The sequence below is a fragment of the Aulonocara stuartgranti genome (assembly GCF_965226115.1).
Source record: "Aulonocara stuartgranti genome assembly, chromosome: 12".
Classification (NCBI taxonomy): domain Eukaryota; kingdom Metazoa; phylum Chordata; class Actinopteri; order Cichliformes; family Cichlidae; genus Aulonocara; species Aulonocara stuartgranti.
Window position 1 is genome coordinate 35993777 of NC_138948.1, and position 26403 is coordinate 36020179.

Sequence of the window (26403 nt, forward strand, 5' to 3'; positions counted from 1 at the left end):
TGAAATGCTCATTAGGACAAGAAATGCTGATAGCTCAAATGCTCACAATCTGCTTGGAGCCTGATCTTTTTCTATGTGTACATTTTTGGCCCTTTTCACTAGTTTGCAAATGTATCGCATTTGCCGTTTATCGTCCTATACACTCGACATGTACATGCTCACGTACTTGGTGTAGTACCCTTAAAATCAATGCTTTAGTTAATGGTTTCTTTCTTTGGAAAGTCACACCCATCAGATTATTGACACTTTGGAGGCACGTTGCTAGAGGTGGTATTGAACAGGAACTTTAAGACCAATTCACAAGTTAAGAAAAGAAAAACGGGCTCTTGCTTAAGGTGTCACATTGCAAAGTGATATAATCCAGCCTACCTGCCTAATTCTGACCAACCTTGTGATTTTTTTTCCTCCTCCATATGGAGCTGAAGATAATAAAAACTACACTGGCAGCTGAGAACTGGAAATAAACTTTTATAAGAGCTCATCCCTTTACGTTCAGGTGGCTGTGTATATGTAATATTCCTCTCAGCTATAGTGTGGTGACTTGTGATAAAGGAAAATTTTGGGAACTCTTTGCATGCTCAGTGTACGTGAAATATTTCCACTATCAAAACTTGGTTTGTGGGAAAGCAACAATTAAAAAAAAAAACGAACAGTCTGGCATCCTGCAGTGACTGCTGCGTTCAGATTTTGCACACACATGAATTTATCATCTGTACTTGAGCACACATCCGAGCTGAGTTTGCGCTCCCATCAGCATTTAACATTTATCTTAAATCCCAGTTGTTAGTCTCTCACAAAATCACATCAACACCAGAAGATCTGTGAATCTTATGGATTAAGATGCATCACGCAGTATAACATGACAACAACAACAACAAACTTAACATGTATATTTTTCATATAACATGCATTTTTCAAAAGCAACTCTAATTATATGTTGTTTTTTATTTACCAGCTGTGACAAAATGGCTTTGGTGGGTTTTTTTTGTCCTGAGGTTACCTGTTTGTGTGTGCGTGTTTGACATCAGTCTTGAAGGTTTTTACACAGTACTGTTTATTTGTATCTTGCAAGGAGCATGGCAAAAAGGTGCAGCAACTGATTAAAACATATATGGAAAAACAGTATGTAACGCAAAAAATAAGTTTGTACAGTTCGAACAAGCTTGCAAAGGATATTTGCTATGACCACCTTAATTCTTCAACACAGCCTGAATCTTCTTTGTCATGTAATGTAAAGTCTTCAGGGATAGTTCTCCAGGCTTCCTCAAGGACATTCAAAGCTCTTATTTGGATGCTGGGTGCCTTTTATTCAGATCATTGTCAAGACGATCCCACACTGCTTCAATAATGTTAAGGGCTCTGGGGAGGCCAATCCATAAATAGTCTTCCATTGTGTGTTTTTCTATGTGTTTGTATTTCCATGTCACGGCTCGGGGCAGCGGCTGTGTGAAGAGTGGAAGGAGGACTCAAACGCAGCACTATTTCAGACGTGAAGGGTGATTTATTGACAATACTGAACATAAAGTGGAGATGGCAAACAGAACTAAGGACGAACTAAACTGGGAGAAACTACACAAAGGAGTGGCAAACCTGAACATGAAGGGAGAACAGCAGGGAGAACAGCAGGGAGAGCACGCAGGGAAATTCACCGGGTATGAACACAGACGACGCGACGAGGAGCAGAGGAAAACACACACTATAAGTACACAAAGAGACACTGGGAAATCACACACAGGTGGGGGAAACAGCTGGACCTGATTAACCTGACGAGACAGGGGAACACTAACACCAGGGACCAATAGAGGGAGCACAAACCCAGAACCCAGTGTCTAAAATCCCAAACACAAACCATCCCAAAACAGCCCAAGAATAATAATGAAAGTAATAACAATAAAGAACATAAACACAAAGTCACTGAGTCATGGCCGCAGGACCATGACATTCCATCAATTTCTGATTCATCACTTCACAAAACCTGCTGCCACTGAGTTTCAGTTCAGTTCTTGTGTAATTTCACATAACTCATAACTCATTTCTCCTCGTTTCCCTGCCTTGAGAATTAGTAACAAAGTGGTTGAAGACACAATCTAAACTTGGTTCTTTTCTAAACTGTCTATGCGCAGACACAGCACTGGTTCATCCCTCATGTTAGGTGCCCTTCTATGTATAGATCAGTGTTCAGTGGCTTAAAAAAAACCCCAAAGTAATCCTCTCAAAATGGTCAGGCACAAGGACTGGACAGAAAATGAGTTAAATGAGTTAAAAAGCAGCCAGTGGTTTAATAAAAACACTGAAAGAGATTCAGAAAGCTTGAAGAGAATTATTGGCAAAACTGCTTTAAAGATTATAAGAACATCTGGCTCCTTGAAAGCAAAATGATGGGAAAAGAAATGAGCCGTTCAAAAGTTTTGCAATGTCCTGTATGTGCAGACTTTTTGTCAGTGAAATTGTATCAGAAATCTGCAAGCTACAAACATAGGCTATTACAGATGTGTAGTTGAGATCAAGATCTTAAAAATGGGTGTGATGAGACCAATCTGCTCCTGGACTGTAGCGGCAAAGCACCACAAAGGTGGTTTCACCACTTTGTGTCTGTCTGCCCATTACAACTCTCCAAGCTACCGAAATTTAACTCCTTTAGAGGTCACTTAATAGGTTAATTGACGATTCTACTTTGACATTTAAGTGTTATTTTCCTCTCTCTTAGAGGGCAGGGGAAGATAAACTGATACATGGCGTGGTTAAAAAAAGTATACAGGCCTTTAATCCCTGCAGTCTGCACAAAAGGCTCCAGTGCCAGCGCATTTTAGACAAAGAATTGTATTCATCCTCAGAAATGTGGGATGGATTCTTTTGCCGACCTTTGTCATGGAAATTCTTTGAACTTCATGTGGAAATTTTTTTACCAATACCTCAGAAGAAAGCTGTGAAATTGCATTCTGTAACCTCTTGGGGAAGTAAGTTGCAAGCACTCAAGCACTCAGTAGCATCTGGGGAATTTTACATGTCTATATTCTCAACAGAAACACTCTCAGTCAAAACCCAAGGGAAGTCTTTTTGTAGTATATTATTGCAAAAAGTCCCACCTATTTCAAAGAAATGCTGATTGAGGGTGCTGGCAGACCAGACGGTATATTTACAACTTTTCTAATGACTGACATTAAGATTTTAAAATATCAAGGGATTTTCTATGATGTAGTTTTCTGTCATATGAAGGCAAAACAGCAACACACAGCAACACCATTTCCCTTATTTAAACAGGTTTCAAATTATAGAAAAAAATCGAAACCTTTGACCCCTGCGGAGCTGCTTTTTCTGTTTGGGTTCACTTATCCTCTAAGGGTAAGGGGCCACTGCAAATCAATACAACACTGTTCTGAGTGATCACTTTCATTCTATGAAGAAACATTTCTATCTGTTTGGGAGTAGTCTCTTTCAGGAGACTACTTCCCTGATCAATAGGGCATGAGGGTTTACTGAGGAGTTTGGTCAGTATGAAGACATGCTCACGTCTTCACAATCAGCACATCTCAACCCAACTGAATAACTGTGGGAGATTTTGGACCAACATGTTACACAGTGCTCTCTGCTACCATCATCAAAACAAGAATGGGGGAATATGTTCGGAAGACTGTTGTTCTATACATCCAGTAGAGCTCTACTGAGTGAGGGCCAAGATTGGAAGCATAGAACACAATGGGTGGGTTTTCCTGTAATTTGTCACTCATTCGTCTATAGCTCCGGTGTTAATTCAAACCAATGCTAATTTCCAGACCAGAAAGCAGTTTCAAGTACCAACACCCTGTTATCCTCAGATAACAGAAATCTAGCAGCGAACATAGTACTCACAACAGCACGACATGCTTTGCTCTCTTCACACTAGTCCAATATTTCTCTCATGAATTGTAACTTAAAATGATCTCACTGAATAAAGCAGCACGCTTCAATTTCAAATCCACATTTGAAGAGTTAAATGTGTGTTAAGTTATTCATAACATATCAAACTCCATCAGCAGAGCAGCATGTGTAACTTTGACAGCTCTCTGGGACCGACTACAGCAGCGGCTAATTAGCAGAAATGATAAATTCCCATTTTTACAAAATGAAATTTATTTAAAAGGTTGACAAGTATTCAAAATAGCAGTGAACAATGTGTAATACGTTTTTTCCTTGAGCAGCGGATACTTTTGAAAGACTGAAATCTGAGCACCAAGCAAAGTATACCTATATTCATTCCCTGTGCCTTACCTGGCGTGAAGCCACAACCTCGAGCCATTATTGAATGCTCTTCAAATTTTACTGATGTGTTGCAACTTGAGTGAACTTTCATCTGTATTAGTTTTTAAAAAGTAATTCAGGTTAATTAATAGGAGACTCACAGAAAGTTTCACTTAATTACTTGCAGAGAATTACATGAGAAAATCAATACCTCATTTAAGCCACAAGCAGGGGCAGATCTACAGGGGGGCAAGGGGGGCAACTGCCCCCCTGCTGTAGAGCCGGGAACTTTATACCTAAAAACCGTCTTTGTTTTCTTAGAAGAGATAATGATACAATAAATAGTTTGAAAGTGATTTTGTTGATATTTTGTTGACTCCATTTACATATAGGGAATTTTCACATACTTCACTGAAGAGGTATGTGCCACCCTGCCTAGACTTCTCGCCCCCATTTTGCTCTCCCATGTAAAATCTTTTAGATCTGTCACTGGCCATATGACTAGTGTCATATTTATGAAGTATCCACAGCAGTTCTTAGCGTCATTTAGCACAAAACAACTGGAAATGCTGTAGCTCCCCAGAGGTCAGAAAAATCCACTTAACAGGAAGTATATTTATCACAGTATATTTTGGTCGTTCAAGAAGCTCACAGTCACAAAGTAGTGCAGCACATACATGCCAACTTTATACTTTGATTTATTTTCAGGCACTCATAGGAACCTCTACATTAATAAGTATTTGCTGTTCTTTTTAAAAAAATCTCTATTAGTGTGATAAACTGCCCGACTAGGGTCAGAGAGGATGGGTGAGCAGCTTGTCTCCAGACAACTCCCAGTTTTTAATCACCAATCAGTCTTACATGCATGTCATTTAGAGAAAATACACGCAGAGTCCACAGCCCATCAGCAAGAACTTTTTTTGCTGTGAGGTGACAGTGCCATCGCTGGGCATCGTGCCTGCGCATCCATAAAATGGAGGCTGTTGATGGAGAGACAGACAGACGCGTAGGCCCTTTTAACTACGCCTGTCAAAAGCTAATTCCACCCAGTTGCTGCCCTTCCTCTTTGATATGCCGGCTGATTTGCTGCTGCGGCCAAATCAGTGTGCGCAAGTGCTCGTCAAATGCTTTGGCCTTGTCAGATCATTTCAAGTTTTCAGCAAGAGTCTTAGACATCTAACACAAGCAATTACGTGAACAGATTAGCTAATGCTGAGATAATGAATGGGATGAGCCAATCTGCCTGTCAAGTGTTGCTGTTGTTGTTTTCTGGTGATGATGCTGTCCACGGAGAGAGCATTTGGATACCTCTCTATATAATTCGATTGTCTTCAATGGTGGGAGGATGCGAAATGCACAAATCTTGTGAAATAATCTTAATTACCTTGTCAAAATGTGTTCAAATTAGGGTGGGGGTATCTGCAGTCACTACTGAAGGAGGTTTTTAATGAAGTTTATGATTCACAGGGATAATAAGTAAGCTGACAGGGCCTGTCTAATTACTTATCCCTCTGGCTCTGAACGCCAAAGTGGCAACTCTCTGAGGTACGCTCATGCCCAGGAAGCCAAGTAATTTTTCCAAAGCCACTTGAAGCAGAGGAGTATGCTCGATGTCATCGTTAAATGCCAAACATAACATATGTTCTCAAACATACACTCTATTGTGGTGTAAATTATGGACACAGTCTGGATCTATAAGACACGAGGAGACAAGAAGGCAATATAAATCTTAAATTATGCATGCACCAAACATGTCGATGCATAAATCCAAATCACGTATAATAATGTCAGCACGAAAAAGCATACGCAGAAGCTCTCTGCTTTGCCATATGGTCGCAATAAGTCCTTCAATAGCTGGGGTAGTTCCTCTGAAACAATCCTCGATCTGGGTCTTGTAACTTTTACTGCCGCATCTATTCTCATTTGTCTTTTCTCCCATAGATGGACTCGGGCTGGAACATACAGTAATGAACCATGAAGTAAGTAAACCCGAGTCCATTAAGCCCCAACAGATTGATTCAGCCCCTGAATAATGCAGGATTTAAAAAAGACAAATGCTTGATCAATATCCAGTGGTACTGTTGCTTTCACGTTGGTTTTATCGATGGAGAGCAGATAGTTTCTCACATGTTGTGGCGAGAGAATGAATCACGCCTTTGACAAGGTGATAAAACAACGCACGGTTATAGTAAAGGATACCTTAGTCAACACTGGTCACTGAAGAGACAAGAGACAGTGGAAGAAAACAAGTTCTTAAACTGTTAAAAAAAGAATTCAGCATAAACATCGCCGCAAATTGTGTTTATTTCGGTGTGAAAACGCGCCACCATATGGGACAACCATATTGGACACTATGCGATGCTTTGTCCAATAAAGCATTCCTCATTATGGCATTTGTCCAGTAATCCCCCACATTTATCTCCTTCTACTTGCAAAAGTGTAACATGAGAATCCCTCGGAGGCATTAGATTTGTTCTCATCTTTGGAATGACTCACTTTGTTGGAAAGGGCTCACATATGGTGAGCGCCCACTGTCATTTGCCGTTTGATGGACATGAGCATGATGTTGATTTGGAAGCTGCCAGAATGGCTGGTGTCCACAGATGGCTACGGCTCATAACGACATTTCTGTCCTTTCTCAAGGTGACTGCTTTCCGCTGCGGAGGGCTGCAGCCTGGAGGAGGAGTCTGAGTCGGTCACGGGGAATAGTGAAGATATATTCTGTGTGTGATCTGAATATCCCTGAATGCTAAATGAAGATAATTCCTAGTGTGACATGTGTTAAAAGCCAGAGAGGGTGGCTTTATGTAAAAGGTAGCTTGCTGTGGGTTTCTCAGAGCTGCCCATGATAGGTCACCGAAACCACAAATGCGATTAACATTTAGTATTGTAATCCTGGTACAGATGCCGGATGAAGCTCTTTATTAACATTGCATTATTAGATTCTTTGAGAAAGTCGACAGCACACAGCAACCGGATGACTCTAACAGCCCTGTCTTCATTCATAATAATTAGATAGACAGTATGATGATAACTTTCAGGGAAACAAAATGTAGCATGAGAATTTCTGCCCTCGAAGGGAAAGAAACTATTTAATACAAATATTCTCTCACATGTGAAACACAACGTATTGTTAGATGGAAAAATCAACCGATGAGAATCCATGTGTACAGTCATCATATCCTTTACAAACAAACACATCCGGAGGCTGTCGCCTTCCTTTGAATCCATTTGTATCTTCAAATCCAGATGGCTTGTGAGGTTGATCAACTGTGTTAAATTGTCCAGGCTTCATATTTGTATCAGTGTGGCAGATGTTCTCACAATAAACTGAAAGCAACATCTGACTGCATCCACCAACTGCTACGAGGCTGCACCTGTTATAGTACCACCTGAAGTAATGCTTACTGGTTTATCTTGAATTTATATTTTCTTTGTTTTTGTTTTTTTTTGTTTTTTGGGTGGGTGGGGGCACTGTTTGCTTTCATTAAACAAAGCCACCATCTGGAAAAAAGTGGTGGGTGGCATAAGATGCAAAGCACTAGCTGAGCTGCTGGGTTTATCGTCTGATAATCAGAGTTGTTGCTCAAAATATGAATGTATTACACATGCACATTCTGTTTAATATGCTTCTGTGGAAGCAAAACGAAGGGATAAGCCTAAAGGATCAATCTGTAGATTTATTAACCAGCTACAACTTAGAGGTGGATGCCACTGTCACCTTGTAATGAATAACAGATTTTAAAACAGTGAGTTGTGTTAAAGAAATCAATTATTAGCAAAATAGCGAAAGACAAAAGTACATTATCTGTCTAAAGGTTTTACTTGAGAAATATTGTATTTCAGACATTTGAGTTTGTAATAACAATGCACAGTGCTTAAAATTTGCAGCTATGCAGGGTCATAATGCTGAAAGTGACTTTTAGTGACACTTGTGAATAGTGAATTCTGAATGTGGATTTGTAAGTAATGAAATTTGAAATAAGGGATTAGGAACAGGAGAAGTGTAAACTTCATCCTACTCCTTTTTGAGCACACACATTCTGTAGACGTACATATATACATGAAAACTTGATGTTTTCTAAGTTCTGTTTTTGTTTTTTCTCTTGTTATTTCAGTTATATTTGCATGTTTGAAATAAAATTCTATCCATCTATCTACTTTTCTGACCTCAGCTTGTTTGACAGCCTCAGAACATGAGCAGGCGTTAATAAGCAACCTGCAGCTGACATCAACGCTGTTTCTTGCACTGAAACTAGCGCTGCTTCATCTAAATGCTAGCTAGCTATTTTAAAATGCTGTATGATTGCACAGTTACTGTGTCACCTGCCACTTAAAAGTTTTTAAAAGTTAGAAGCTTTCCATCCATTAGTTGTCAGTCTAACACATAGAGACGACAACCAGCTGCACTCATACTCATGGGTAATTTAGAATGACCAGTTAGCCTAATCCCACTAACTGCATGTCTTTGGACTGTGAAAGGAAACCAGAGTACCCGGAGAGAACAGACACAAACACGGGAAGAACATGCAAACTCCACACAGATGGTGGAATCAAACTCAGGAATGCCTCGGGCTGTGGGCAACAGTGCTAATCACCGCGCCACCGTGCTGCCCAAGCTAGAAGCTAAAATCCAAAAAACTTTGATGGAAGTTTAAACATGAGGTGTGATGTCATCAAGGTTAGTTTGTTAGCCTAATATGTGAAAGGGACCCGAGTTTAGGACTCACTTAATCTTCAGTATTGTGCAACTATCTTGAGCAACCCCTTTTTTCTATATATTTTGTTGGGAAAATGGTAAATAGAGATTTATTGAAATGTGCAAACGTGTATGAAAATGTAGTGCTCGAGGCAAAATCCTACAATTCTAATGAGCTAGAAATCAGTATTTGGTATGGCTACCTTCAAAATACTACAGCTACAGCTGAAGAACATAAAAAAAAAAAGCAAGAAAGTCTGACAAAATAAAAGTAGGGAGGTGTGACTCAAGACTTTTGTGAGTCCTAAACTCAGATGCCTTTCACATATTGGGCTAACAAACTAACCTTGATGACATCACACTTCATGTTCAAACGTCCATCAAGTGCTTATCTAAATTTGACAGTTATTACAACAAACCGGGCAACAGGTCTAACCTGTTATGTAGTGTCACATTGTAAATGCATGGGATTAAAAAATGCACTGATCTAAAACCAATATAATACATATACTGGACTGTTACATGCTATACTTTGATCCCACCATAATAACTCTGCTTGGGATGCAGAAAGAACCAAGTGAAGTGTAATTATGTCCCATTCCTGTCTAGCTGCTGGTACTGCTACACTTTAATTAGCTCAATTCTCCTCACTACAGAGAGATTATGAGCAGATGCCTTGAGGCCCAGCCCAGGTGGGTATGGAGATGGGGCTTCAAAGAAGAAAAAAAAAAGATTCTTTTTTGGTTCATTACTCCTGAAAGGAGTTCCTGGTGAGTTTAATAAATGTCATCAAGACAAGCAGGCCACCCCATGAGATCACACTTCACAAGGTTCTTGGACTGATTGATTAGACTGTTATGAAAATGAGACAGATTTCATGAAGCAGCTTGGATGGCTTCCTGATGGCAATGTAAGCTCATGGGCATATTGTGTGGGTAAACCCATCTAGACTCTAGACTTTTTCTGGCAGAAACATGGTTGCCATCATAGTTTGGCGGGCAAAAATGTTTACGAATTAAATTTCTGCAAGTCATAAAATGGTATGCCAGACTGACTTTGTTAGATTAGGATGTGAAGGGAAGGGCATGACTGAATGTAGCAGTTTTAGTTTAGCATGGCACAAGTCTTTTACTAAATGCATTTAGCACTGTGTGAACACAGAGTACACAGTGCGTTTAGGCAGCAAAAATGAGCTGCGAGCAGCTGCATGAAGCTAGCAGAAACTATAGATCTGCCTGCAGAGTTTGCTGAATTTGATGAGTTTCCCAGCTTCATAAACTTATAGGGCACAACATGTTTATATATTACTCCCAGTGCTTGAATTATGTCAAATTAACACCTTAATCCTTTCATTCCCAGAAGTGCCAGACATTTATTTACTCACTGGAAACAGAAATTGATGGAAGTCCAACACTTATATAGCCTAAAACCAAAAAGAAGCCCAGCTGCCTTCATTTCAAGTGCTTGAGAATACTCACACCTGCATGACTAAGAATCTGCACAGACCTTTCTTATTTATATTTATTATTTACAAAGAGAAGTAATGAAACCTGAGCTGCTAGCATTTGTGGACTCGGTTTTCTATTTTCCTCTTGCTTTAATGTGGTGAAAGAATTAGCATAAGCATAATTGCCACATTTCAAAAGGTTTCCTTTTTCCCCTGTTTCGGTGGAAAAAGCAGGGACGGCAGCTGGAGGAGTGACCCCTGGTAGATTTTGTGTAGTATTATATTTGCGAAGTGAGTATCACAGTATCACATAGGAATTTGAAAAATGAAAGGCAGTGTCCAGGTCTACTGGGGCTCTATATCAGCAAAGACTCAGTGAAGCAGGTGTGGGAGACACATTGCAAGATAAATTCATATTGACACTTCTGGCAGAATTCACCGTTACTGTCCCAAAGCATTTTTCTCTGTTTGCAAAAGGGGCCTTGTGGTAAGTTCAAACATGCCATCTGCAATTATTTACAAGGGCAATGAAAGATTCTCTGGAAGATTAAAAAAAAAAAATCATTCAGCACAAACGCATTTAATGCATTCCTTTATTTGTTGTGATTATGTAAGCGAGAGAGTGATATCACGAGGCTGCAGACGAACTCTATGTGATCTTTCATCAGTGTGATTTGCCTGTGCTGTCTCTCTTCATTTACAGGTCCTAGCTTATAAATGATTTCACTCCTGAGCAAACACATCGGTGAGAAACCCCTCCTCCCCGGTTTTATTCTGTTGTCTACCTGTCAAAAGTGACACCGCACCACATTGCTATGTGCAGCCTAATCAGCCCCTGCACATCCCTTCTGCCTACGAAAGATTCTTTGCATCCCTCTTAGACACAAAGGAACAACTCACGTTAGATGATAACTATACCATAACCTTTGAATGTGAACCCTGCCTCTCATCAGGCTCCTGCAGTCAGATGATCCTGGGCTCCTGTGAGCTGCCCTGGCTAATTGTTAAACATGTTCTTGTCAATCAAACCTATCCCAGTGGCAGCTCTTCAACCGGCACTACAATGAGCTGCCTGAGCCGCAGTAGCCAAAGAGGAGTAACTGCGGCTCACTTGCCGGGATCCCGTCTCCATTCTATTAAAGGCTGTACATTATGAATGGACGAAGCTAGTTGCTGACTGTCGACCCATCAGGCTTGTGTGTGTGAGCTGAATGGCCTGTTTTTTCGTGGCATGTGTTTCATTTCCACACACAAACAGGCCAAACAGGAGGATAGGTAATTGCCTTTGTGATGGCACTCTGTTTGCAGACAGACGGTTATTCTTCTCACTTTATGAATGAAAAAAAGCGATAGTAAATATTCAGTGAGAAAAGAGAGACAATGAGGAGCTGGTGCGTATCAGAGCCAGTTAAACTATATCACACAGTTCAATAGAGTTGTTCTAGGTTTATTTAGCTGCTGTAGCTGAATTGATCTCCCCCACGAACATCGTCTAACACAGCTGCATGGTTTGTTAGGTGCATATAAGCAGGGCTGCTGAAAGTGAAAACTCTGTAAGCTTGGGGGCGGCTGTCAGTGGTTGGCACATAATAGAAAATAGTGAGTTATTACTACATAATAATGGTAAAACTACGAGCTAAAGACAGAAGAGGCCAGATCATTGTATCATTGTGCAGACGGCAATGAATCATGCCATTTATATAAACAGGAAAAGCCACTCTACGTGGAATAATAGAAGGCTCTGAAATAATCACCAGCAACTACAAACGTCTTCAATAAAGCACTGCACAAACATGAAAACATTCTCCAGCCTCTGTTTAAGTGCTCTTTCAAAGGCAGCCGACACTTCAGAGGTGTCGTTGATGGAATCTCGAGATTTTGAAATGTATGTGGGCATGATGTTAAATGAAGAGTGGGATCTTTCAAGCATTTCTCATTGCAATAAGCCCAAGGAGAGCGTCTCGATTCAGAAAGGTTCCACTTGGCTGGAGAGAACCATTTTCTGAATTTAAACGCTAACCAATTCTTCAGCAAGCCCTTCGCTCACATGAAGCGTTAAATTCAACTCAAAGCAGCAGCCAAAGAGATTTACATTTTCTGTATACAAGCTTTAGAGCCTTTGGGTTGGCTAAAGATTTGCATTAAGGGGATTTTTTTATTTCCCTCCTCCACTCCCATCTAAAAAACTTTGGAAAGTTTAATCATGGTTTCTGTTGATGCCCCTGGGTTTTGTTTCTTAAGCTGTATCCCTCCGGCTGTGAAACATAAGAAAACTTGATCATAAGCTGTTCCAAAGTCTGAATACAGATTTCACAAATCATTCTAACAAAGACTGTTCATCTAAGCATTAGTCCCTCAAATATTGGCTCTGTAATTATGGCTCTTTGTGTGGCAGCAGCTTTGAAGGAAAGCCTCATTAACAACATAACTTTTCTCGCAGCTTTTCTCTGAGAAGTTTCATCTCTCTCTTAACACAGCGGCTTCTCATTTAGTTTAAAGAGACAAAACAAAGTCTACCTTTAAGGCTGTTTATAAAAGTCTACATTGTAGCAGCAGCTTGGGTAATAAAATGTGGTCCTTACCCGCATGCCCAGCTCGATGTTCTCACCTCCGTAGACCTCCATGCCAGGATCCAGCAGACCGATCTCACCAAAGTATTCCCGATCTACCACGAAAGAGCAGCCGATCATGGCTGGAGTTCTAGTCGGGCAGAGTGAGAGACACAGCATGCGTCAATGGAATTGAACCGCATGAAACCCACCTTTTTTCTTTAAGTCCGCTAAAAAGATCAAACAAGAACAAAAAAATAATAATTTAAGGTTTCTTAATGTACATTAAATGCCCAGACAGGTTTAAGTGGGGTTTTAAAGCTAAACTTTAAACCTCAAATACTGCAAATAAATGTGTGTTGCAGATATTCCATATACATGTCTTTGTATAGCATAGAAAGACTGTTTCCATTAAGGCCCAATCTTACAGCAGACAAGAGATGAGAAAGAAACAGCGTCCTCCAACAGTGAACCTTTCATTGTTCTCTTTTCTAGTGTGGCTTTTTTTAAGAGCAATGTGTAAGATTTTTTGTAATATATAAGATGGTCTCGTTTCTCTAGCAGATCATCATGCAGGTTAGTTTTTAGAGGGTTTCTACAGCAGTGCCTAATGTTCGACAAAGACACAGACAAATTGCTGTTCTCTGAACTTTAAGTAAAACTTTAAAGAAAGCCAGATTATGACCAAAGATCCAAAACTTTTATACACTGCTTTTTTAAATGAGGAGAAGACTGAGGCTTGATTGACTGAGGGAAGGTGTGGAAATGCCAGAAAGATGAAAAAACAAACAGACACTAGTTCAGTTTAATTTTAAGCACAAAGACTGCGCCTCTGTTGTTTAACCACCTTTGCTAAAGGTGCTGAAAAAGAACAGCTTATATACCCTGCAATAAAACTGAATTTTTTCAAGCCTTAAGACCACAATTATAAGCTTAAAGACCCCAACTGCTCAGTATTACTGAGGAGAGTGATAAAGGTGCAGGAGAACTATATTAGTGTGTTATTGAGCACAAGCAGTTACTAGCTCACCGCAGCAGCCACTCTGAAGTACATGCCAGCAGGGGTGAGTAAGTTGTTTTATCAGCCATGAAATCTCCACTTCAGCCCAAAATTCTGGGCACCAGTGATCCAAATGAGAGCCACGTGACAGCTTCATGGTATATTTTGTTTATCTAATTATTTAATCATTCTGGCAAATAAATTTCATGCGTAGTAAGACAAACCTATCAATGGTTGCTATAATAATTAAAACAAAATGAAACACATTATACAATATAAAGATGAAAATAAAACATCTACCAAAATTTAGCTGATATAAAACATTTAGAGGGTGCATGTTTTTTTTAACAAAAGCAAGATTTTCCATCTTCAGTAGAAGAAACGGTCCCACTTAGTTGACAGGGCTACTTTCAGCACTATTATCGGTCCCATCTAAAGTGCTCAGAACAAAGCCCCATTAAGAGCACTATAGTCATACAGGGTCTTGAACAGCATTATTTTTTAAAGTGACCAATGAAAGCATGGATTTTCTATCTGAAATGATGCCTGAGGTGAGTTCACCATGTATTACACAAACATGCACACACACACACACACACACACACACACACCCACACACACACACACACATGAATGTCAGCCACTTCAGTCTGACAGACAGGAAGTACTGTAAAGTGCTGCAAGAGCTGCATTTTGATTCACGGACTGTATTAAAAGAGAGCATTAAGCTGTATGGCGTGCAAGCCAAAAAGAAAGGTGCTTTTAGGTTTAAACCCCATATAAAAGGCTGACTGAAATATAACCATGGGCTGCTACTTTGAAAATCCTGCACCAGTAGATAAATAAAAAATTGACGCAGAGCTCCGAACCCCCTGAACCAATATATCGCCAAGAAAGCACTTTCACCGTTTGTTTTTGTTTTTTCATAAATGTCTTTAGAGCTTGACATTCACAGTATATACGTCTCATGAGCTGTGTCACTTTAATTTAAAATAGCTGAAAATCAAACACAATAAAGAAAACCCAATTTAAAAGTGAAACTGGCTTGCGATCACAGATTGGCAGTTCTAGTTAAACACTCTCGCAGTAACAATTACAAGTCTATCTTTTTTTATGAATCACGCTTGCTGAGTTCTATACTTTTATTTCCTGACACACAGTCTTGTTTAAATTATAAGGGGGTGACAGACAGGCTTTCAAGTGCCATCATTTTTTACTGGCTGTGTAGATGAAAAAGACAGACCCTGCACACTCTCGGCCTGATTCATCCTATCCTTTCACTTCCCTTGACAAGTGGCCTTCCTGTCTGTACTGCAAACTTTGTGCAAACCTCTTTGAGTGCTCCCTTTAGATTAAGCTTCCTGGCAAGGTAAACACGTCTCTCTCCCTCAGTACACTCTCAGCACCGTATTAAGCTGGACGCATCTGATAATGAAATAAAATCCTTGCACGATTGAACGTTTAGCATTTTTCCACACTGTGTATTTTATATTGTGAAACAAACATCCTCAAATTGATGTCCTGCATATTTGTATTTTTAAGTTAAGAATAAAGAAAAGAGTAAATTGTTGCCAAGTTTGGTGGCAACATTATCAAGCAGGCCTTTTATGGTATTTAATGGCATTAAATATCCAATTAAATTAGGCTAATTAGGCCAATATATTCCAACATATTCTTAAGACCAGAGTCTTAACTGGCAAAGAATAATATATGAAGAAGGAAAGAAAAACATTTGTATCCACTGGAATGACACTGACTATGGCACTGATTATGGTAAAGTGCTTGAAATAGGATGAGGGCTAAAACTGGTAATTAGAAACCAAGCGAGGGAAACCTGGTCTGATTAAAAGGGACAGCATCCATCCCACTTTGCGTGGTGCATCTGTCATATAAATATAATGATTAATGTATTCATTTTTAAATTTTAAAATAAAGTAATGAGACCACAAAGTAGAGTTGCTTCTCTGCAATTTCCCTTCAGCTGTCAAGCCCCCAAAACACCACAGAGACCGAGTCTGCTCCCTGACCACCTAAATTAAAGAAACAAAAAGCAAAATCAACACATGACAAACTATTCATATGGATCTAATTAAAATTAATGACTTCTACAATAAAACCAAAAGCACAAACCAAATAAAATTAAATAAAAGAGCATTAGATCTTACTCATGAAAAAGTTGGGAAATGGTTTGATAGATGACCAAGCAATTATTTTTTATTATCTCTGAAACCTTGAAATATATCAGCTAACGGCCTGGTTCAGTCATCCGCTCTGCCCCTCAATTCTAAATGATCCAATCCCTTAAACCCAATAACAGACATTCCTCTTTTGTTCTACTAACCATTTCTGGTCCTTATTAAATGCTCATGCTTATGCTATTGCAGAATGATTATCATTTATATTTGCCCAGATTTTCTAATGGGCTCTGCTGGACTAAATGGTAAATGGTAAATGGCCTGTATTTATATAGCGCTTTTCTAGTCCCTAAGGACCCCAAAGCGCTTTACATATCCAGTCATCCACCCATTCACACACACATTCACACACTGGTGATGGAGCTACATTGTAGCCACAGCCACCCTGGGGCGCACTGACAGAGGCGAGGCTGCCGGACACTGGCGCCACCGGGCTCTCTGACCACCACCAGTAGGCAACGGGTGAAGTGTCTTGCCCAAGGACACAACGAACCGAGACTGTCCAAGCCGGGGTTCCCTTGTGGTTCCCGGGGCTCGAACCGGCAACCTTCCGATTACAAGGCGAACTCCCAACTCTTGAGCCACGATCGCCCCTAAAACATTTGGCACTAAAACGCTGCTGTTGGTAAGTGGTGCCATGTCAATATAACGGCCAAAAGGTGCGGACACAGGCCTTTCTGTGGCTGGTCTTTTCAGAGTTTCCCTTTCACAGAGCAAGATTTGGGGCGGACAGTATTTAAATGAACTGTGCAAACATGAGTTATTAAAGTGTGCCATAGAAAATTCTGTTGAATTTATGCTGAAAAAAAGGTCACATCTTATTTTGCATCCATGTCTTATTTGGCACTGGAGGATGGCTGAAAGCTGTGACTCCTCAACCCGAATCTTTAGAACTAAGCTCCACACGTCTCCGGTCCTTATTAATACTGTTATTTTGATAACATAGAAAATAATTGAACTGAACTGAATTCCAATAGTACTGAATGTATTAAATTCCATACTGGAATGCCTGTCAATGGGATTTAAACAGATCTGAAGTGTGTTTGAATTGTAATGCTGGGAGACCTGGACTTACACTGCATTATTTTGGTTAGTACAGTATTTACTTCCACACCAGGCCTGGTTGTTTTCAACCAACCAATTTAGGCTACGTCCACATGTACACGGGTATTTTTGAAAACAGAGATTTTCCGTTTTCGTTTTAAAAAATAATCCCGTCCACACGTAAACGCAGAAATGAAGGAAAACGCTGCTAGGAGCATGCCAAAGCAACAGGTGGCGATATATTCATAACCGTGCAGAAATGTTGGCCAATCAGAAGTCTAGAAGCCTCGGTGGGAAAAAGTAAACAAAGATGGGGCATAGAAGCAGAACCGAGTTGTATGTGTGGAGGGACAGTAACTGTGTGTGTATATGTAAGCATTTAAACACTGCAGAGAGAACAATTAACAGTAACAGTATTGTAGAAATTCATTTCACTGAAACAATAACGTGGCGCACAGTGTGACGTCAAAAAAGGTGCACAACTTTGACGTTGCGTTTTCTGCGTTTTCTCAGTTTTTCTCGTCCACACGTAAATGCAAAAACAGAGTTTTCAAAAATATCCACCCTGGCTGGAGTTTTTAAAAATCTCCGTTTTCAGTCACCGAAAACACCGTTTATGTGTGGATGAAAGGTGCAAACGCATAGAAAAATCTACGTTTTCAAAAATACCCGGGTACGTGTGGACGTAGCTTTATTGCACTCTTCATAAAATACTGGTAATCATTAATGGGAACTGGCTTTGCTGTATTTATAAATTACAATGAAGTGAGTAGATGATCCCCCCAGAACTTTAACCTCCCCTTGGGAAATGTTTGCAGTTGCATCATCATGCTAATTTGCTCCTCTTTAGTAAATCTGACTCATACCAAATATTCCAGTACCCCTGTTGGAAACCTTGCATTCAGGATTTTTTGTAAGTCATACAATAAACTTATCTCAAGGACTCCTTTCATCTGTATAATAGACTATGGTGAAAATTAGGAACATCCTGTCTCAGAGTGATGCTGAGAAAATAGACCACCCACCTGTGAATTCCAGGTTGAGCTATTGTAATTACTTATCAGAGGGATGCACTAATAGTTCTCTTAAAAGCCTCTACCAGATGCAAAAGTGAGAGAACTAACAATGACTAGCAGGACAGATCATTTTTCTGCCCTGTTAGCTTCTCCTCACTGCATTTAAAACCCTTCTCACATACAAACCCTTAATGATGCTACACTATATCGCAAAGACCTCGCTATATCATCTCAACAGAGCACTTTGCTTTCACAGTGCTTTCTTGTGGTTCCCCAAGTTTTAAAAAGCAGAACATAAAGGACAGCCTTTAGCTATTAGGTCCGTTTTCTTTGAAAGGAGCACCTTGTTTGGGTGCTTTTCGGGTGAGGCTTAAAACTTCCCTTTTTGATAACGCTTATCTTTCGGGCCGGATTAGGTGACCCTGCAAGGTTTCATAATTATATGGGTACAAGCACACGCTGCTGGAGGAACTCCCATAATACACTGAGCACCTCTCCTCTACTCTCTTTTACTCTGCAGGCATTTATATGCCACTATTGCATGCTATTAACCTTGTGCCTTGTTTCTCCTGCAGTTTGTACTTTGTCCTCTGTCTGTTTGTTACTTTCTGGAGCTATTTGGGAACTTTTTTTTAGTTGTGGTCTCCCTATGCTCTTCTTTTCTCTCTTCACTTCATCCAACTTGTTAAGGCAGATAGCCTGGTTCACGAGTTACTCTACATAGTATTGCAAGGTCTTTATGCAGTGAAAAAGTTATAGACAAGAAAAAAGAACATGCTAGTTTTCTCCATTACAAGAACATTCAATAAACTCTTATGCAAGTGGGTGAATATAAAACACAAAGGGTCTGGCATTGATTTTTGCTAATATTTTGCATGGGCGAATGACGCACACTTGTATTGCTTCCTTTCAGCCAACGCTGTTGTTGTGTCTGTATTTTGTACCTGAAGGCACGCACAACAGAGATATCGTTGCGTGGCCTTCAAAAAACAGGAAATCATAAGTCACAAAACAACTTCTGGAGTCCATCAGACATCACAGATTGATGGTGTAATCATCCAGTGGATTTCTCATTTAACGTCACGAGGTTTAGTTATTTTTAGTGTGCAGATGGTCAGCCTGCAGGACTCATCCGCCCCTTGCAACTCTTGTCCTTGTCTCCTGCTTGCAGTGTAAATGTCTGATAGATGTATGCAATATATGGCAAGATAAAGACTCCGTCTCTTCCAGATGATAAAATGGAGGTAAAATTCTCCATTAGATCTTGATTCAAACAGCTGAAAAAAAAGAAAAGGTTTCTTTTTGAATCAGTGCTTTTAATTGATGGAGCCACATCATCAAAATACATACTTCTGCCCGTGAGTCTGCTTCACAATATCTCCAAAATGCTTGCAATCTTCTGTTCTCACAACATGTTTGTGCCTTCTCGTACCCTTTTACCCTCTTTGTTGTTGAATGCGTCCAAACAACCAGAGATGTTGTGAGTGAGCTTCTGTTTTTGATGAGTAGAAACCTTGAGGAAGCAAGCAGGAAAATAATTTCCAATAGGAATCCACCCAGCTGACACACTCCAGCTGGCCCTTGAGGCGATCTGTTCATTTTCAGCAAACTTTCAATAGGGAAGACGAACCAGCGTGAATGTCTACTCTTATCATTTCTTTTTATCTCAACTCTAGCAATTGATATTTGGTAATACATGATTCTCGTGGAGTTTTGATAAGACATCCAATATTTAGGTCCACACTAGTTGTTTGTATGAGAACACCCTGTACCAAATGAAATTGTTATTGCGTTTCCAGCACTGGTCTGTGGTAGGTAATGAAACTCTGGCTTCCAATTCATGTTTCTGTTGCCTGTGGTCAGAACTGAACAGTGTGTGTGAATGTCTTGGTGTCTGGGATAATGGAAGACATCGTGGCAGTACACATCAGTAGGTTTCATGCTTATGGCTTGGTTAAAATGCAGTGTCCAGGACATTAAGTGATACAAATGAACACATTTACCTGTTCTGTTTATAGCAGCAATGCTGTTTGAACATAGGTTTACACCAGCAGACAAGAATTATTGATTCCTTTTAGCGCTTTACAAAATCAGCACTGACATTCTGCAGGCATTTATTCATCATTGTGGAGCACAGGGTTGTACATTGACGTTTCAGATGTTTTTCCTGTTATGCTGCTAAAATAAATAAGTAAATTAAGCTAATATTTGTGGTGAAGTGAAGGGGAAGAGCTCAGTAGTCTCACAGCCTGAAGAAAGAAATGGCTCCAAAGTCTGGTGCTACGGCAGCAGATCCTGTATCGCTTGCCAGATGGCAACAGGGTGAACATGCAGCCACAGATCCTCATTGATCAGGCCTTTGGGGTAGCCAAATTTAGCTACTTTACTTACAGTATGTGATCAGTTCGACTTTTGATTTTTCTGAATGTTTTTGCCCTCTACTCCTGTCACTGATCTTTTAGTATTTGTTTTGTGCTTGTCAGTATAGGAATCTCAAAAACGTGGTGGATTTTCATTTACGAATCTAAATCAGTTTAAATGTCTGATTAAATGGGTCACTCCAAGTTCATGTTCATACAGAGATGAAGGCCTGTTAGCGCATTGCACATCTCAGATCTTTAAAAACAACACCCTTTTCCTCCTGTAAATGCTTGTCTTTGTCAACAGATGTATTACTGAGTCTGTGCAGTCTGAGAAAAGAGGAAATACTTCTTCTTTAACCAGATGAACTGTGTTCAGAGAACACTTCAGCTGGATCCATTTCACTGAAGCATCCTTGAATGAGATAAGAAAAAATGCAAGTTTTATTTATTTGTATAGCTCAAAGCTGCCGATCTCTCGCTACCGCTGACCCGCACCTCCTTGTGATTATATTTATGTTTATGTGTCAGGATGCGGCATCTTCAGTTCAAGTTTGATGCTCTACTGTAGCACTAGTTGTAAAATTGCACCAGGGATGCAGCAACATTAAGCAGTTCAGCAGCCCCATAATTATGGAAGAGGAAAACCAAGAGCTAAGCTGAGTCAGGTGGACTTGACCTTATGTTCTTGGTGCTTGCACTGCCTTTGGCCTTACAACACTAAAACAAAACCGCTACGTGATTACAGATATGTATTATAAAGCATCATAAGAAAAGTTCAGTGCATCTTTAAAGAGTTCTATATAACACAAGACTATTAACAAGTTCACTTGTTTTTATTCCTCTAATAAACTAAATTTAAGCAGACTTCTAAACATTACAGCTACTAACAATCGTCAATCACAAATTTTCTACAGTCACAGGGGACAAATTCAAATTCATCAACAAGTTCAGCTCCTGTCCCCATCCTATCCACACAGCCAGAACATCTGTAAGAGCAACAAGAGTTTAAGAAATGCTGATGTGCTACACTCTTTTTCTTTAATGTATTGCATTCCAGTAGAGTTTTGCCAGGGATACACAAAAGCATTTCTAGAGTTATATAAAAACCCGACAGAAGCATATGCTCTCCTTTAATCTAAGGTGGTATATTATAATACCCTGCTAATAGCCAACACAAAGTTACACTAATGACACCACACCGCTGAGGCCCTGTGCTTTCAAAATGATATTTTTCAGTGTAATTGGAAAGTTTTCTAAAGGCAGCATTTATTCATGTGTTCGTGTGGCATAGTAAACTATAGTGTGCCTGAGTTTGATGCCTCTACATATGAATAAGTCATATCCCAAGGCTATTCATATTTCATCAGACATCCTCATCTATAATGGACACTTTGCACCGGCTGAGGCCCTCACCTGATAGGGGCTGTCTCATCGCCCCTGTCCAGCCACTCTTGTGGAGGGATGATGTACATACACCATAGACCCCAGTTGTAGCCGTGGGCGGCATTAGCGTACTGCTGCACCTCGAACGTGTTGTACTTGATGTTGTCTATGGCGGGCAAGATAATGCGGGTATGATCCTCCTTCATCCGGGTCAGAATAGGTTCAGACCTATGGATAAGAAAAGAGACAGAAGTTAAAAGCTGGCTTTCTGGATTAGGTATGCCGAAGATTCATTGCATAGTTGCAGGAGGTGAATGAAAAGAGTGAGAGGTGTAGAGTCTGCAACAGGGCAAGTAACAGATCTGTGCATATATTCATTCTATCTGCAGAGGTTTGAAGCATTAATATTGCAAAAATGCTGGTCAAATCTGACTGAATGGATAACTTAACTGAATATGAATGTAAAGTGAAAGCTGTGGATGTGTATGTGCAGGAAACCAATGCATTTAAATGTTAAACAAAAAGTTCTTTAGTCAATAGTTACAAAAAATGCAAGGAGCAGCTACAGATAGCTGCAGACACTGTCTCGACTTTTAAACCATTGCCACACTGACATGCTTTTTCAGTGTAGATGCAGTCTGGTAAACCAGCATTTATTCAACTTTCAAACCAATTTCCAGCATCTGCTTCCCTCTCCTGTTGATGATATGAAGTTCTTGCGAAATGAATTTTCTGTGTAACGACAAATGATATCATATTTGATATCCCTCACTCACGAAAATCCAATGTCAAATAGTGACACGCATTACAGAGAGACGCTTGCAAGGAAGAGTCCGAGACAGCCCTGCTGTGATCGTCATCTCATGACTTTTTCCCTCCCAGGCAGTTTTGGCTGGCACATATTAAATGGACTACACGCTTTCAAGACTTTAAAAATCTTAAGGCAACATCGAGATATTAATAAATGAGATAAAACCAATTCACAACTATCTTAGTTACAGCATATAAGAGAAGTTACATGGTGAAGCTAAGACTCCAGTATGTCCATCCATCCATCCATTGATTTTTCTTCCGCATATCTGATTCAGGGTTGTGGGGGGCTGGAGCCTGTCCAAGCTGTCATAGGGTGAGTGGGTACACACTTGACATGCTGCAGAGCTAACACATCGAGACGCAAACATTCATGCTCACATTCACACCTACAGTCAGTTTAGAATCACCAAAATGCAGTTCTGTTAATAGCAAATGTAGTAATAGTTAATAGTTCTGGTATTATCTTCAAAGGAAATTAAAAGACATTTAGAATGATTTGACTCACTTGGTCTATAAAACATAGCACTGCATACCATGCAATAACCTCTCCTTAGCTTGGCCATGGGCAGAACACAATGACAGTCATGTGCTTCTGGCCCTAGTTACATTTGTATAATCTTCCTATGCTAACAGATGATGTCCTCCATATTTTTAAAAGAGCACTTCATATGGTTCATATGCTACTTGGTGATGGGAACACTTTTCCAAATTAAAAAAGAGAAAGAAAGAAAACAAAAACTGGCTGCAATCATTACTTGATAAATGCATTTCTTTAAAAAAAACACACACACACACACTCCCCTCTCCAGTTTTCTAACTGTCAGTTTCTTGGCCCTGACTCATGTCCTACTTCCTCTCTCGCCCTCTTCAAAAAGTGGAACTCATTCATCTTCCAAAAACTAAATGACTTCTTATCACATGAAGGTAAAGGACAGAAACTACAGAGGGGAGTGAGACGAACTGAACTGTTTTGGGTGACAAAATAATCCTTTAATAACTTGAAAGCCCTGTGATTGACTGGCCACCTGTCGGAAGTCTAGCCCACCTTTTGAACCTATGACAGCAGGAATAATCTCGACACCCCCGCGATCCTGTATGGGACAAGTGCTTAGAAAATGGATGCTTTGGAACATACAGTCTTATCTGTACTTACTGTATTAACTGTTAGAGAAACATGAGTTCCCTCATTTAATTTGTGACTTTACTGATGGATGTGGGTAAGTCGAACACAATAATAACGTATTATTTTGCTTTAGAAATGGTGGTACAGAACAAAGAAAGCTCTTTCATTTATTTTTTGTCTTCATTTTATTTTATACAAATATATTTTATGATAATATAAACCTAAGGAAACTTCATATTAACAGACGTGGTGTCAGTCTTTTAATTCAGTTGTATTTAATGTAATTTCTTCACTTAGGCACCAACGCTACCTGGTTATGGGAAAATAATGGTAGTTTGAGTCAAATGTTTGTCCCTTCACAAAATTAACCCTATAGTTTTCAAACTTAAGCTTCCCCAGCCTTTGTTCCAGTTCCAGTTTTATTTTATGTCGGATCAGTCCTCTAGCATCAACATTGCACAGGGGAGATGATCTAGGTCATTTACGCTGTAATTTTTCATTAACTCACAAAAAATGAGGTGCTCACTAGTTCAAAGTGAAAAGAATCATTAATTAAATGAAAAAATTCAGGGTAGACTAAACTACAGTAGACAGTTTAAAAAACAAAAAATAAACAAAACAAAACATTTTCAGCTAAATATCAGTTATGCTTATATGTGTGTGTGTGTGTGTGTGTGTACATATATATATATATAGAGAGAGAGATACATATATATACACACATATATATATATATATGTATATATATACATATATATACATATATATATATACATATATATATATATGTATATATATATGTATATATATACATATATATACATATATATATATATACATATATATACATATATATATATACATATATATGTATATATATATATGTATATATATACATATATATACATATATATATATACATATATATATGCACAGTTGGGCAAAGCATCTATATGAAAAATGGCAATCACTAATTTCACTAATTATGTGTGCTGCCTTGTAGGCTCAGTCATAAAAGCTTGTTAATATTGCACAAGATACGCCGTACAAGCCAAAATTCATTCTTTCACTCTCACATAGTTTTATTTTAATTTTTATATTTAGTTATTTTTATTCTCATGTTTACACATATTTAACACACACATTGCAATATTGTCCTCTCTTATACATTTATTTTAATGTACATATTTACAAATTTTCACTCTAACATAGATGCATTTTCATTTATGCATTCCTACATTTTGCTCTCATTTACATGCATTAAATTCAAAACTGATTCATGTTTGTGGCTGTAATGTGACAAAATGTGGGAAAGTTCAAGGGGGCCAAATACTTTTGTTAGCCACTGTATGTTTCTACCTCTTCTTCTTTACAGTATTACAAGAATAAAACATATCTGACAGGCAACAATAACCCTCACGTTAAGTGAAATTTGCATTGATTTTTCATTTAAATCATTTGATATTTCCAAGCCATTTAAAGGGTTAGGTGTTCAATCCAACAATTTAGTCTCTTAACCTGCGTAAGAACAATCTTTTTGAAGGCTCAGATGTGCCATACAGTGCTAGACTATGTAGTGAAACAAAGGCTCTGCTTTTACTTTGAAGACATTTTTACTGTAGCAGAATGCATGACGTGCTTTGCTTGACATGCTCAGCAAAAGTGTTGCTCTGAGCACTTCCTTACCTTGGGCAGATCTCCCTGTCATTCCAACCTTTTCCATTCATCTCCTTCTGTCCTTGAGCTCCCACAACACTCTAACCCAGCCTACACCTTCTTTACTGCTGGAATACACGAGAGTGATAAGATAAGAGACAGTGTGGAAATGAGAACACATCTGCTTTTGACAGACGAGGCTGTGTGATCCTCCTTTCTTTATCTGCTATCTCGTGTTCCTTACATTGAGGCCGTTATTCATCCACATCGGTCCTAATCATGCTCAGTTGCAAATAGCAATGAGATTTTCCCTTCTACCAGTAATGACTCATCCAGTACAGCAAACACATGCTGACAACATCCATCACCGCTGGCTCCACAATGCCATTTCTTATATTCAAAGCAGAAGTCCTCTTGATTAATGAACTCTTTGACTACTTGTCTTTCAGTGCAGTCTGCACTTTTGTGGAGGTTCACACCAGGCTGTGCATGCATTTCAGATATTAAAAAAAAAATCAAGGAAACACAATCTATTCATATCTACTTGATTTAACAACAGCAGCATCACAGGATGTCTCATTATCTGTCCTACCTTTGCCCAGAATTGACGTAAAAGCCCTGCAGTCCTCCTTTCAAGGCTGCATTTTTTATTTAAAAATTTTAGATTAATGGATCTCAAATAGAGAACGATACTCAGGCAGAGAGTTATCAGATAATGGGATCTAACTACACCCTAAGAGCAGCAGGGCCCTAAGTGCCTAAAATAAGATCTTCTTTAATTCTGCATTAAACTCAATGCTGCAGACCGTGTGAGCTGCCCTATAGAAGTAGCTTTTTTTTTAAATTCAGTAACTTAAAAAAAAAAAAAAAAGACCCTAACAGACCCCTAGCAGAAAA

General features: G+C 39.3%; 1 protein-coding gene across 2 annotated transcripts in view; it reads right to left on the bottom strand.

Moving 5' to 3' along the window:
- The window catches only part of galnt9 (polypeptide N-acetylgalactosaminyltransferase 9), a 344527-nt gene that overhangs the window by 24322 nt on the left and 293802 nt on the right, over window positions 1–26403 (bottom strand). The window contains exons 5-6 of one of the 2 annotated variants that reach the window (XM_082553736.1): window positions 21945–22142; window positions 12947–13064 (exon numbers count right to left, since the gene is read on the bottom strand). In XM_082553736.1, the coding sequence (XP_082409862.1) occupies window positions 12947–13064; window positions 21945–22142 (316 nt within the window). The remainder of the gene's footprint in view (window positions 1–12946; window positions 13065–21944; window positions 22143–26403) is intronic. The other variant, XM_082553737.1, reaches the window with a different exon arrangement.